This window comes from Hypanus sabinus, chromosome 1 (assembly GCF_030144855.1).
Source record: "Hypanus sabinus isolate sHypSab1 chromosome 1, sHypSab1.hap1, whole genome shotgun sequence".
In the NCBI taxonomy this organism is placed as follows: domain Eukaryota; kingdom Metazoa; phylum Chordata; class Chondrichthyes; order Myliobatiformes; family Dasyatidae; genus Hypanus; species Hypanus sabinus.
Genome location: NC_082706.1, coordinates 75,041,167 through 75,055,956, shown reverse-complemented (window position 1 = coordinate 75,055,956; position 14,790 = coordinate 75,041,167). Strand labels below are relative to the sequence as shown.

At 39.3% G+C, this 14,790-nt stretch overlaps 1 protein-coding gene across 1 annotated transcript in view; it reads right to left on the bottom strand.

The window, feature by feature from the left end:
* LOC132394689 (dual specificity calcium/calmodulin-dependent 3',5'-cyclic nucleotide phosphodiesterase 1C-like) overlaps window positions 1-14,790 on the bottom strand; it is a 319,390-nt gene that overhangs the window by 177,726 nt on the left and 126,874 nt on the right. Inside the window, exon 3 of the mRNA XM_059971072.1 lies at window positions 5,987-6,100. Within this exon, the coding sequence (XP_059827055.1) occupies window positions 5,987-6,100 (114 nt within the window). The remainder of the gene's footprint in view (window positions 1-5,986; window positions 6,101-14,790) is intronic.

The window sequence follows — 14,790 nt, the reverse complement described above, 5'->3', positions numbered from 1 at the left end:
AAGAGGAGAGGCATCCACAGTACCAGCAATGTGGCAGAGAGGGCCTCAAGATGGCTGTGGCTCAAGAGAGGGGAGCCATGGAGTCATAAGTAGCTAGCCATCTGGACACAAGCTGGGGTCTGATCAGCCCTGGCTGGGTCACCTGGAGGAGGGTACATGATGTTGAAAGACCCGAAACACCCGATAATTCCAGGAACATCAATGAAGATGTGTCCAGAGGCATCAGTAGATGTATGTACACAGCATGTAAAGGTGCAGAACCACAAGATACTTATGACATCATCACCTGTGACCATCAAATATACAATGCTGGCTACAAATTTCACCCCAAAGCAGAATGTGATATAAAGCCACTGTGTACCAGCACACAAATAAGCGAACAAAACGTATAAAACAACTCAGCAAGACAAGAGCATTTTGATCAAGCAAGAGCTATTTTGGCATAAGCCCTTGAGGAGAAAATCAAATTACAAATCCACTTGAATTTGCAATTTCACTGTCACTTTCAGAGAACAATACAGTTGAAATGGAAAGACCTCAAGATATTATTATAAATCAGACCAGAAGAGAAAAGAAACAAATAAAAAGAAGATATGGTCATGGGGAGCTACTATGTTGGAGCAGCCATTGTGAGAGCAGGCCAGTCTCGGATTGGAGAGCTGAGGCACCGGTGAGTAAAGGTAAGACTCAGATGAGGTTTTTATCATCTTTTTAATCCATTTCTTTTGACGGTGCAGTTAGGGCAGTGAATAGTCCTCCTGCACGACGTGAGGTCAAGAAACTCAAGGTCTCCCTGATGACTGCATCTGTGGGAATTGCACTGTTGACTGCCAGGTGAAAGGACTGAGCTGGAGTTGATGACCTCAACAGATGAGAGTTTTAATGAGGTGGTCAAATCTCAGGTACAGGCTACAGATAAATGGCTGACCACCAGAAGAAGTTTGTGGATAAGGAAAACAGATCTAGATGAATAACCTATCAGAAGCTAGCACCAGGTGAGTGACACTGTGCCTGGCTCTGTCGCTCAAAAGAGAAGGATGAAGTCAAGTAGAGGCATAGTGATAGTGAACTTTGTAGCAAGGGGCAGCGCAAATGTCACAATCAAGTGTCTTAGCAACATTGTCAAGGATGTTTCAAACAGCTACAGGGCATTCTGAAAGAGGAGTGTGAACTACCATTGGTCCACAAAGTACCAATGACATAGGCAGGAGCAGTGATGATATCCTGCTAAGGAATTTTAGGGAACTAGGTAGAGAAAGTTTAAAAAGCAAGACCTCCAGGGTAGTAAATTCAGAATTAACACTCATGCCATGTGCCAGGAAGGTGAGGAATAGATGCACAGTACTGTTCAATATGTGGCAAAAGAGCTGGGGCAGGAAGCTGGGCTTCAGATTTCTGTATCACTGTGCTATCTTCCAAGGCAGGTCGCGCTTGCTTCTGAATTGCAGGAGAACCAATATATTTGGCAGGAGGTTTGTTAGTGTTATGCAAGAGAGTGTAAGGTAGAGTGGAAGGGGGATTAGGGCAACAGGTAGTAGGGTAGAGACCCAGGAAAATGGTAATGTCAGACTGAAATGAAAGACAGCAAATGGCAGGCTAATAAATGAGGTGGGACTAAAAGGCTTTTGCATTGTTACCTGAGCCAAATGCAAATATGTACAGGATTAATTGGCACAAATCTAAATATGTGGCTTCCAAGACTGATGTGAGAGAATTAGGCTTGAATTCATAGGACATTGACACCAGTATTAGGGAAGAAGAGAGCTGTTCCAATAGATGGGCTCCACTTGAATTGGACTGGAACTAGGGTCCTGTGGAATCACATATCTAGGGCTATGGATAAAGCTTTAGAACCATAGAACCATAGAAGCTAGATAGATAGATAAAGCTAGATAGTAGCAGGTGGTTCAACAGTTTGGATAAGTGAGGATAAATAAAAAGGAAGGCAGGAGGGGTTACTGAAATGTCTGGAATAAAGAATTATACAAAAAGTTTAAAGAAGTATAAGAATTTAACTTCAGGAAACATGGAAACAAAATTGCAAAGAAGGATGACGAATACAAGACTGAAAGCGTTATATTTGAATACACACAGTATACAAGCTCGATAAATTTGTAGCCCAGTTAGAAATTGGCATCACTGAGTCGTAGCCGAAAGTAAAGCACAGGTGGGAGCTTAAAATCCAAAGATACACATCTTATCAAAAGGATAGGCAGGTGGGATGAGGGGGTGGGTTGACAAAAATTAAATCAAATCCTTAGAAACGATGCCATCCTTGATGTCATGAAAGAGATGTAGAATCTTTATGGATAGAGTAAAGCAACTGCAAGAGTGAAAAGACCCTGATAGGAATTATATTCAGGCTTCTGGAAATAGGCCAGGATGTGGGGTACAAATTACAATGGGAGATAGAAAAGGCATGTAAAGATGACAATGTTTCAATGGTCTTGGTGGTTTTTAATACTGTATGCTGATAGATTGGGAAAATCAGGTTGGTACTGGATTCAAGAGAAGTAATTTGTAGAATGCAGATAAAATGATCTGTTATAACAGCTTGTGGTCAAGCCCATTAAGGAAACTTCTGGGTTAGGTATTGCATAACGAACCAGATTTGATCAGGGAGCTTAAGGTAAAGGAACCCTTAGGAAGCAGTGATCATGATACAATAGAATTCACCCCAATGTTTGCAAGGGAGAAGCTAAAATCAGATGTATCAATATTACAGTGGAGTAAAGGGAATTACAGAGGCATGAGAGAGGATTTGGTTAAAGCTGACTAGAAGCGACACTAGCAGGGATGATGGTAGAACAGCAATGGCTGAAATTTCTAAGAGTAATTTGGAAGATGCAAAATTGGTTCATCTCAGAGCAGAAGAAATGGATGATGAAGGGAAGATGATGCAACTGTGGCTGAATTCAAAGACAGCATAAAGCAAAAGTGAAGCATAAGTATAGCAAAACTTCGTGGTAAGCTAGAGGATTTGGACACTTTAAAAAGCTAAAAGAAGGCAAGTAATAAAGCAATAAGGAAATAAAACATGAAATATGAAGATAAATTCCTTAATAATATAAAAGAGGATATTACATTTTTTCAGCTATAAAGAGCAAAAGAGAGGCAAGGGTGGACATCAGACAATTGGAAAATGATGCTAGAGAGGTAGTAACGGGGGGATAATGAAATGGCAAATGAACCATATAAGAATTTTGCATCAGTCTTTACTGTGGAAGACACTAGCAGCATGCCAGAAATTTGAAAGTGTTGGGGGCAGAAGTGAATGTAGTTGATATTGCTAAGGAGAAGGTGTTTGGGAAGCTGAAATGTAGGAAGATGAACAAAGACAGGATGGATACACTCTAGGGATATTAAGAGGCACACAACCGAAGTTAGCAAGGTTTCCTTAAGGGGAAATCTTGCCTGACAAATCTGTTGGAAGTCTTTGAGGAAGTAATGAAGTATTGGAGGAGAGACAAAGGAGTCACTGAATGTTTTTTACTTGGATTTTCAAAAGATGCCGCACATGAAGCTGGTAAACAAGGAAAGAGCCCATGGCATTACTGAAAAGGTACTAACATGGACAGAAGATCAGCTGATTGGCAGAAGGCAAAGAGTGGGAATGAAGAGTTCCTTCTCTGGTTGGCACCCAGTGAGTAGTGATGTTCTGCAGAGATCAAAGTTGGGTCTGTGAGTTTTTCTTTTCTAAGTTAATGATCTGGGTGATGGAATGGATGGCTTTGTGGCCAATTTTGCAAATGATAGGAAGGCAGATAGTGCTGAGAATGCAAAGAGTCCCAAAAAAGCTTGGACAGATTAGGAGAATGGGAAAAGAAGTGTCAGATGGAATACAGTATAGGGAAGTGTACCATCATGTGTTTTGTTTGAAGGAATAAAGGAATACTTTCTAAACAGGGTGAGAATTCAAAAACCAGAGAAACAAAGGAACTTGGGAATCCTAGCATAGGATTCACAAAAGGTTGACTTGCAGATTGAGTCAGTGGTAAGGAAGGCAAATGCAATATTTGCATTGATTTCCAGAGGACTAGAATATAAAGCAAGGATGTCATGCAAGACTTTACAAGACATTACTCAGGCCACATCTGGAGTGTTGTGAGCAGTTTTGGGTCCTTTCTCTAAGAAGATATTCTGCAATTGGTATGGATCTAGAGGAGATTCACAAGAATGGTACTGGGGATGGGAGCATAGGAGGGAATGTGATGGCGCCTAATGGCGACTGCTTTGCTTGCATCTACGGAAACAGCTCTATTTCTACCTTTAGTACCTTTATTTTTCCCTTTCAGGGTTCTTTTGAAGACCCTGACCTGGAGTTACACGCAGGCTTCAGTTCTTTGTGGGAACGGGACCCGTTCTCGGGGTTCTATGACTGGCCGCTAGTCGACATGGGGGAGTCTAGGCCCAGTGGGCACAACCTGAGAATAGAATGATGTTCCTTTAGAATGGAGATGAGGAGGAATTTCTTTAACCAGAGAGTGTGAGTCTGAGGAATTCATTACCACAGACTACTGTGGAGGCCAATTCATTGGTCATACTTAAAGCAGATTAATTAGTAAGGGTGTCCATGGTTATGGTGAGAAGGCAGAAGAGCAGTGTTGAGAGGGATAATGATTCAGCCATGATGGAAAGGCAGGGCAGAGTTGATGGGCTGAATGGCCTAATTCTGTTCCTGGATTATGAAGCCTGTGGATGATACCAAGATTGGTGGAGTTGTGGACAGCATAATGGACTATTAAAGAGTTCAGTAACATATACCTAGATATGGAAGAGAAGTGGCAGATGGAACTTAATCCAGGCAAGTGTGAGGTGTTGCATGTTAGGACGTGCAATTAAAAAAGAATGTAAACAGTTAATGGTAGACTGCTTAAGAGGTATGATTGAGATAGAGAGGGATTTTGGGTCCATTGTTGACTGAACATGGCTTCACGAGTAGATAAAGTAATAAAGAAGGGTTGTTGCCTGCTTGCCTTCATTGATAGGGATACTGAGTATAAGAGTATAAAAGTCATGCTGCAGCTGGACAAAACTTCAATCAGACCATATGGATCACTGAGCACAGTTCTGGTTGCCCAGGGACAGGAAGGAGATTGAGACTGTGAAGATGGTGCTGAGGAGGTTAAAAGATGCTGTCTGGATCAGAACGGATGAGTAAGAACGGAAGGTTGGACTAACTTGGGCTGTTTTTTCCGGTGCTCCAGAGATTGAGGGGAGACAAGATAGAGGTTTTTAAAATAAAGCAAGCAGTCAGAATCTTTCCTCCAGAGTAGAGATATCAAGCATCAGATGATGTGCTTTTAAGATTAGGGCAGTGTTGGGGTGGGGAGGGGGGGGGGAGTTTAAAGATGACATGAAGGGCAAATGTTTTTTTTACACAGTGAGTTGCATGTATTTGAGATAGTTACCAGGAACAGTAGTAGAAGTAGACAGTTTATTGAAGCTTTTATGCTGCCTTTAAAAAGCTGTCACACAGACACATGAATATGAAGAGAATGGAGAGATATGGATGACATGTGGGAGGAGGACATTTAGTGTAAATTGGCAACAAGCTCACACAATTTTATGGGCTGAACACCCTGTTCCAATGCTATAATGTTCTCTGCATAAACACAGGATTAAACTTTTCACTCAAAACCATCAACTAAAAGCAATTACCAGCAGCTTCAGGACAGACAGAACTGAAAACAATGTTATTATTATGATGGCAAATGTTCTTACAGACAAAATGTCCTGCTAATGAAAACAGTGCAAATGTCTGCTATTCCACAAATGTGTGTGTCAAAACTCATCAGATCATGTCGTGAGTGTTGAACATTCTCAGCGGGAGATTCTGACTGAATAATTTATTAACGTGGGCCTGAGAGGCAAAAATACCACAGTGCTATTATATTACTGCCTAGCTGGGTGGCAGATCCTTTCACAGCACAGCTGAGGAATAAAGAATTGTACAGGGACATGTAAAAGTGGTCAGCATACATACCGTGTCTCATCAATGTAGACTGTCTCAAGCACTGAAGCTGCATACTCCAAATTCTTCTTCAGATCCACAACCGAAGTTTCACCCCGTTCCAACTGTTTGACCAAATAGCGCAACCTAGAAACAAACAAGGAATGTTAAAGGGATAAGGTTTATATAGATTATAATCTGTTGCTTTTATGAAATATAAGCAGAAAATACCTTAACTACACAGCAGATCAGGCTTGGAGGTCTAAATGGGCTTGGAGGTCAAATAAAGGGAGAAAGTATACAGTATACAGTTAATGGTCGACCCCATAAAAGGTACCAATGTACTACTGAGGTACAGAAGGATCTTGCTTCATATAGATAAAATTTCTGAAGCTGCAGATCCATTTCTGCGGCTTGATCCATAAAAGAGGGTCGAAAAAAAAAGTTAGATATAATAGGGCTTGATAAGATAAACTCATTCAAACCAAAAAATTTACAAAATTGAAACCATATTCACAGTGTCTGTTTAACTATGGGATTAGTTATTTGTTTATTCAATTTAGATAAAGAAAAAGGAAGTAAAGATCCTAAAATTAGAAACAGTGAAAAGTCTTGTACAGATTTACATTCCAAATTTACCCATTGTAGTCAAGATGCTATAATCGATTCTTGTGTCCAAAATATTAAATATCGAATATTGACAGCCCAATAGTAAAATCTCAGGTTTGGCAAAGCCAAACCACCCTCCCTCTTAGGTTTCTGTAAATATTTTTTGCTTAGTCTAGGATTTTTATTCTGCCTCAGATACGAAGATATTTTAGAATCAATAATATCAAAAAAAGATTTAGGAATAAAAATTGGTAGTGCTTGGAATAAATATAAAATTTTGGGTAACACTATCATCTTAATAGCATTAATTCAACCAACCAATGACAAAGATAATGGGGACCACCTGGTAACAAGTTGCTTAATTTGGTCAATTAAAAGTAAAAAAGTTAACTTTAAATAAATCCTTATGTTTCTTGGTAATTTTAATACCCAAATAAGTGAAATGATCTGTGACAACTTTAAATGGTAAGTGTTTATAAATTGGAACTTGTATATCTGATGGAAATAATTCATTCTTATTAAAATTCAGTTTGTAACCAGAAAAGCTACTAAACTGAGCTAGCAAGGACGAAATAGCTGGAATAGATCTCTCAGGGTCAGATATGTATAGTAACAAATCATCAGCATATAATGATAACTTATAAGTCCCTTCCCCACGGGTAATACCCACAATATTAGGTGATTCACGAATGATGATAGCTAAAGGTTCCAAAACAATGTCAAATAGTAAAGGACTTAAAGGACAGCCTTGCCTCGTACCACGGAATAACTGAAAAAAAGGAGATCTTTGATTATTGGTGAAAATCGAAGCCAAAGGTTTAACTTTGGTTTAAGGTTTAATGGATTAATTTAATCCATGATATAAATTTTGAACTAAAATTAAAATGCTGCAACGTATTAAATAAATATGGCCATTCAACTCTATCAAATGCTTTTTCAGCATCTAAAGAAATGACACATTCTGGTATTTTGGATGAAGGAGTATAAATAATATTAATCAATTTTCTGATGTTAAAAGATGAATAACAATTTTTAATAAATCCAGTCTGATCTTCAGAGATAATTTGAGGTAATATATTTTCTAATCTAGTGGCCAAAATTTTACTAAAAATCTTAAAGTCCGTATTCAGCAAAGATATGGGCCAATAGAATGCACATTCAGTGGGGTCTTTATCTTTTTTAAGAATTAGAGAAATAGAGGCATCATAAGAAGATTGTGGCAATTTACCTACAGTTAAAACATCTTTAAAAGTTTTACAAAGCCAAGGAGAGAGTATAGAGGAAAAGGATTTTAAAAATTCAGCAGTATAACCATCCGAACCAGGGGCTTTACCTGAATTCATTGAAAAAATAGCCTCTTTTATTTCAGTTTCTGTAATAGGTGCGTCTAGAAGTACACTATCTTCTGTAGTTAATTTTGGGATATTCAATTTTCTTAAAAATTCATCCATAACAGAAGAATCCTCAACAAATTCTGATTGATATAAAGAATTATAAAAATCTTGAAAGGCTTTATTTATCTCTTTATGATCAATCGTCAAAGCGCCATCTCATTTACGAATCTTAGTAATTTGGCGTTTAACTGAAGCAGTTTTCAATTGATTAGCCAATAATTTGCCAGATTTATCTCCATGTATATAAAACTGGGTTCTAGATTTAATTAACTGATTTTCAGTGGAAGAGGATAATAACAGACTATGCTCCATTTGAAGTTCAACTTTTTCTTTATAAAGTTCTTTGCTGGGATCACTGAATAAATCTTACCAATTGCTTTAATTTTATCAACCAATGTTAATATTTCTGAATTAACACGAGGAAATATGCAGATGCTGGAAATTCAAACAACAACACACACAAAATGCTGATAGAATACAGCAGGCTAGGCAGCATCTATAGGGAGAAGCGCTGTCGACGTTTCAGGCCGAGACCCTTCGTCAGGACTAACCGAAAGGAAAGATAGTAAGAGACTTGAAAGTAGTGGGGGGAGGGGGAAATGTGAAAAATTCCGAATTAGTTTGTTTCCTAACTCTAGCAGAGTATGAAATAATCTGTCCACGAATAAATGCTTTAAAAGTGTCCCATAATGTTCCACTAGAGATCTCTTCTGTAAAATTCGTTGAGAAAAACAAATCAATTTGTTGTTTAATAAAATTAAGAAAGTCTGGGTCCTGCAATAAAATAGAGTTGAACCTCCAAGATTTAGCATTAGAAGATGAATCCATTGTCTTAATAGATAGCTTCAAAGGTGCATGATCAGAAATGGTAATAGAATCATATTTACAATCAATTACATCTGTAAGTAAATGATGATCAATAAAGTAGTAGTCAATTCTCGAATAATTATGATAAACATGGGAAAAGTATGAAAATTATTTGTCATTGGGATGTAAAAAACACCAAATTTCAGAGATTCCAGAATCAACCATAAAGGAATTAATAAGAGAGAAATTGCTGAACTCAGTTTTGAATCCGGTATATGGAAAAGGCCCATGCAGAAAATAAGATGCTGCCCCTGAAGCAGGTTAAACTTCAATGGAAGGCTGGACGAAGCAAAGGTCAGAGGGGATGGTGTGAGAGAGAGAGAGAGAGAAATAAAGTTACTGACAATTGGATGGTTGGGATCAGGCTTGAACACTGAATAGAAATGTTCTGCAAATTTGTCGTATGATTCATGTTCAGTTTCCCCCAAAGCCCCTAATGTGGCCTCATCTGCCTTCTTAGCAGGAGTGGTATGCACCAACAATGTAATTTGTTAATTAATTTCCACAGTGGATAGCAGCCTTTGTGTGTGGGGGTGGGATGGTTAGGAGAAGATAGGGTTGGGAAATGGGGAAAATGGAGTTAGCACGATGGAATGAGGGGCTAATGAAAAGGGATTGGTAAGTCAGACGGGGAATCAGGGTGAGGAGGGGGTTGAGTGGAGTTGAAGTCTGGGAGCAAGGGAAGAAAATGTGTAGGAAAGGCAAGAGGTGAAGAATGAGCGAGGAGGATATGGGGAATGAGGAATGGAAGGATGGTGGGAATTGTGGAGGACCTGAAATATTAACTTCATTTTCACCATAGATACTGCCTTAACAAACCAAGTATTTTTAGAATTTTGCTTTTATTTTGTATTTCCATCATCTTGCTTCTGAATATTTTTGGCAAACAAAATGAATTTCATGCACAGGGAACCTAGAGGCCCCAAAGGCTCATAATTGGTCTATCTTATGCTGGTCCTTAGCTACATTATATGACTGAACTTAAGATTCCATACGTATCCTTAAACCACACAGCACTGCCTCAACACAGTCTCATTCAATGGCTCTGTTGTTCTCATTATGAGATTGCCTGATTCCTATCCATTAATATTGAATGATCAGATGCAGTAAAAGTAAAATTTCCTCCTAAGTAAAAGGATTATCAAACCCTTTGTGTCTGGCCATCAGAAAGACCAGTTTTTGAACAGAATTTCCCACTTCACCCAGGTACTGAAACAGTTCCTTTCCAAGCTTAGCGCCGTATTTGACTCCAATGTTCAACATCTCAGCAGCATTTCAGACTACCTTTAAATGACATGTTATTTCTTATCTGTGTCATTACAGACAGTCTATTGTATTTCTGTCATTGCATATTTGTGCCTATCCATATCTGGATCATTTCAGATCCCATCCCATTCTATTCCCATGTTGATTAAGACTGATATTCCAAGTTTGTTATTCCATATTTGTGCCAATCCACCCTGCCTTTTAAAGTACTTCACCCTCCATACCGGTGTGTCATTTCCGACTGCTTGTACGCCACATTTCATACAACAGACAGTTCGGGTTGTCCACATCTCCACACTTTACGGTGTTTCAGACTGCATGTTCCACTTCCAAGCCATTTCATTTCAGACTGCATGTTCCACTTCCAAGCCATTTCATTTCAGACTGCACATTCAATCTCAGTGCTGTATTTCATTTCAGGCTGCATTGTCCATTTCGATGCCAGTCTGTATCAGTATTGTTTCTGACTGGTTTACAGTCCATAAACATGTATTCTCCAGGCTGCCTCCTTGCTCTTTAGCAAATCCCATGTCCATGACATTTCGGTCTGCCAGTTCCAGCTTGTCATTGTATTCTGTTCACACTTTCATCACTGCACGTGTCATATCGGATCATCCATTCAACCTCCATCTCATTTCATATTGCTGTCATGCCACTAGCTGTGATAAAAAAAATCAGCGACTTCAAAAGTAGAAATTGATAACTGGTATGGAAATGAAAATCCGTTCTTCACTTTAGTATGTTTCATGTTAATGAAACCTTTCTGATTTTTTCAGTCTTAAATATCATTCCCAAACATGTCCTGTCATATTGAGTATAAATTCCTGTGAGATGCTCAGAGTATTAGGACAAATTCACACTCGGCAGAAGGCATGATAACTGTCTTTAGTGGCTGATTTTGTAAACCAGCTCTGAAAAGGAGAGATTGGCTGTAAGTGTTGAGGATATGTTTTTTTTTAAATACATTAGTTGAACACATTAAAACCATATATAAAGACGCCTCTGGGTCAATATAAAAATTAGTTCAAGGGTACACACATATGTGGGCATTAAACCAAACCACACCAAAATGAAATTCCAAAGCAACTACTGTAAAATGTTTAAATGTTATAGGTATTCGGTTTCAGGTCTTTCTGTAATTACTGCCAGCAGGGATTAGATCGTCTATGAATTTTTCATCCATAGAAATGCAGGACATTATACAATGTCCAGCATCTACCGTGTAGGACACTTTGGATTTTGGTAGTGGGGGCTTCAAAAGGAACAACGCTATTCCAGGTTAGAGAGTAATCTAACAAGTAGAAATATAGCAGGACCCCTTAACTATCTACTTCTACAGAAGGCACTTTCTGTGTCCTGGTCAACCACAGGTGCTAGGTGAGTTTCAGCAATGCCTGAAATCTCTTCATTGTATCTGTGATCCACAAACCGACTGTCTGGGTAGGCCCATATTTTTCTGCCTCTTCCTGCTCCTGTCTCATTGAACTTGTGGCCGCATACATACCTCGACTGCATTCATCAGTCCCTTGCCACCTACTGGACATCCCAACAATTCACACTCTCTCTCAATCTCTTCCACAACTTTCAACTCCCTGGCCCTGACTACTTCATATTCACCATAGATGTCTTGTCCCTATACACTTACTTCTATCACCCATCAAGAATGCCTTTAAGCATGCTGCTTCTTTCTAGACTGTTCCCTCCACCACAAAGCTCCTTCATAATGCAGAACTGATCATCACACTCAACAATTTCTCTCTCGTATCATCCCATTTTCTCCAAACTCAAGGTGCAGCCATGGACATCCACATGGGCATCAGCTATGCTTGCCTTTTTGTTGGCTACGTGTTCCAAGCCTTCACTGTTAACACTCCCCAACTCTTTCTGTGCTACTTTGAATCTGCATTGGTGCTGCTTCATGTACCCATGCTGTGCTCATCAATTTCATCAAATTTGCCTCCACCTACCACCCTGTTCTTAAATTCACGATCCATTTCTGACACCTCTCTCCCCTTCATCAATCTCTCTGTCCCCTTCACTGGAGACAGACTGGCCATTAATATCTCTTATGACCCTACTAACTCTCTCTGCTACCTGGACTATACCTGTTCCCACCCTGTCACTTGTAAAAAATGCCATTCCCTTTTCTCAGTTCCTCCATCTCCACTACATCCATTCCCAAGATGTGGCTTTCCTTTCCGGAGTCTCACATCAATCCTCTTTCTTCAAAGAGCACCATCCCTTCCTCCACCATCGATGCTGATATCACCCACATCTCCTTCACTTCCTGGACATCTGTCCTTAACACATCTTCTTGCTACCTTCACAGGGAGAGTTCCCTTGTCCTTACATACCACCCTATGAGCCTCCATATCCAATACATCATTCTCTGCAACTGCCACCATCTTCAACAGGATCCAACCACCAAACACATCTTTACCTCTCCCCAACTCTTCATTTTTTTCAAGCATCGCTTCCTCTGTGATCCCTTTGTCCATTTGTCCCTCTCAGCTGATCTCACTCCCGGCACTTATCCCCACAAATGGAAGAATGCTCCAACAGGTGATTCATCTCCTCCCTCACCGCCATTCATGGCCCCTTCCAGGTGAGGCAACAATTCATCTGCAAGTCTGTCAGGGTTATCTACTGTATCTGGTGCTCTCGGTGTGGCATCCTCTACATCGGCGAGACACACGTAGAGTGGTGGATGGCTTTGTTAAGCACCTTTTCTCTGTCCTCAACAAGCAAGATTTCCTGGTAGCCAACCATTACAATTCCAATCCCCATCCCACTCCGACATATAATTCCATGGCCTCCTCTACTGCCAAATGGAATAATGTAGTCATTAGGTAGGCAGAATACGTTCGTTTAGTTGCCGATTTGATTGCTAATTTAATTGGTTTGGCATAATATTGAAGGCAGAAAGGCCTTTTCCTGTGCTGTACCGTTCTACATTCTATGTTCTATGAGGCCACTCTCAGGTTGGAGGAGAGGGTAGCATCCGACTTCAGTGCTCAATGCCCTGACTGATGAAGACCAGTATGTTAAATGTTTCCCTCCAGAAAGTTTTGCAATGAGATCCTCTATCCTGGGCAGAGGGTATTGATCTGCCTTCAGTACTGGGTTGACAGTGGCCTTAAAATCACCACAGATGCTGACAGACCTATTCTTCTTGGCTACTGGGACCACTGGCATTGCCCAATGGCTCCACTCAAACTTGGAAAGAATTCCTTCGGGTTCCATATAATCTAGCCACTGACTATCACAGATGCTATAAGGAACTGGACGAGCTTTGTAAAACTTGGGTGTGGCATTTCCATTTAACACTATCTTTGCTATGTTTGAGTTTTTCAATGCCATCATCCAGTACCTTTCTTCATTTGCTCTGAGTTGACTAGTGGAAAGGTGGTGGATGGATCTCCAGTCAAATTTTAGTTGTCTTAGCCAGTCACATCCCCACAATTCTGGCTCTCCTGTTTTTACCACATACAAGCCCAACGTGGTTTGTTGGTTGTTGTACTTCCGTGTTACAAATGTCATTCCCATAGGACTTAATTTTCTCCAATATAAGTTCTTAGTTGGATATCTGCAGACTTCAGTTCAGTATCTTTGAAATACTGTTCATTTTGGGGAATCTGAATCCAATTTGCCACTGACATCTGGTTAAGCCATATTGCTTGTCTCCTCTTAGTTTTCAAACTGTAATCAAGGGTATCCAGTCCTGTGTCATTCTAATTATTATCAGATTTTTCATTAACAGCATGCATTGTGCTCTTTTTGAAGCTTCAATTTGACTTTTTTTCCCTGTACAGTCCATTTATTTTTGCCTTCCTGACACACTCTTTGTATATGGCCAATTTTGTTGCATTTTCTGCAAGTTTCACCCTTATACCTGCATGGGTTTGGTGTATTTCAGCCCCTGCCACAATGACAACACAATTTGTTTAGTGAGGCAGGTTTCTGTTTATACGTTACAATTTTGCTCATGCTCACTTTCATTCCTGTCTGCAAATCAATTTAATGAATGAATGAAATTAATTTATTTTGGTCAGTACAAACATAACAAAAAGCATCATTTACAATGATCATTTCATAACAATGATTTCATAGGACAAAATTACAACAAAAAACATAGATAATCTTTAAAACAGACCAAAAGGGTGTAGGCTGAAGCTACAGCTTATTACACCTACCCCTCTTACTTATACAACAACATATTTGGCATCAATCATCACATCAAAAACAAAAAAATTCATAATCTTTTAACACAAAATCCAATTCCAAATATCATTTATTTACATTACTCCCATTCATTTTAAATCATGTATTTTGTATTCGTTCATTAAATACTTATTAAATAATTTTTTAAACTTGTTAAGTGTAGTGTATGTTTTTAAATTCTTATTACAACTGTTCCACAGATTCACCCCTCTGACAGAAATACAATGATTTATTACATTATGATATTCTTGGGGATAATACAAAAGATGCAAAAGCAGTTCATTCCAATGAGAAGGAAGGATTCAAAGAGGGGGAAGGGGCCACAGTGGTTGACAAAAGAAGTCAGAGATTGTATAGCATTAAAGAAAAAGAAGTGTGACAGGGCTAAGATGAATGGGAATACAGATGATTGGGGAAGTTTTAAAGAACAGCAGATCTTAACTAAAAAAGCAATACGGAGAGAAAAAAATCAGGTATGAG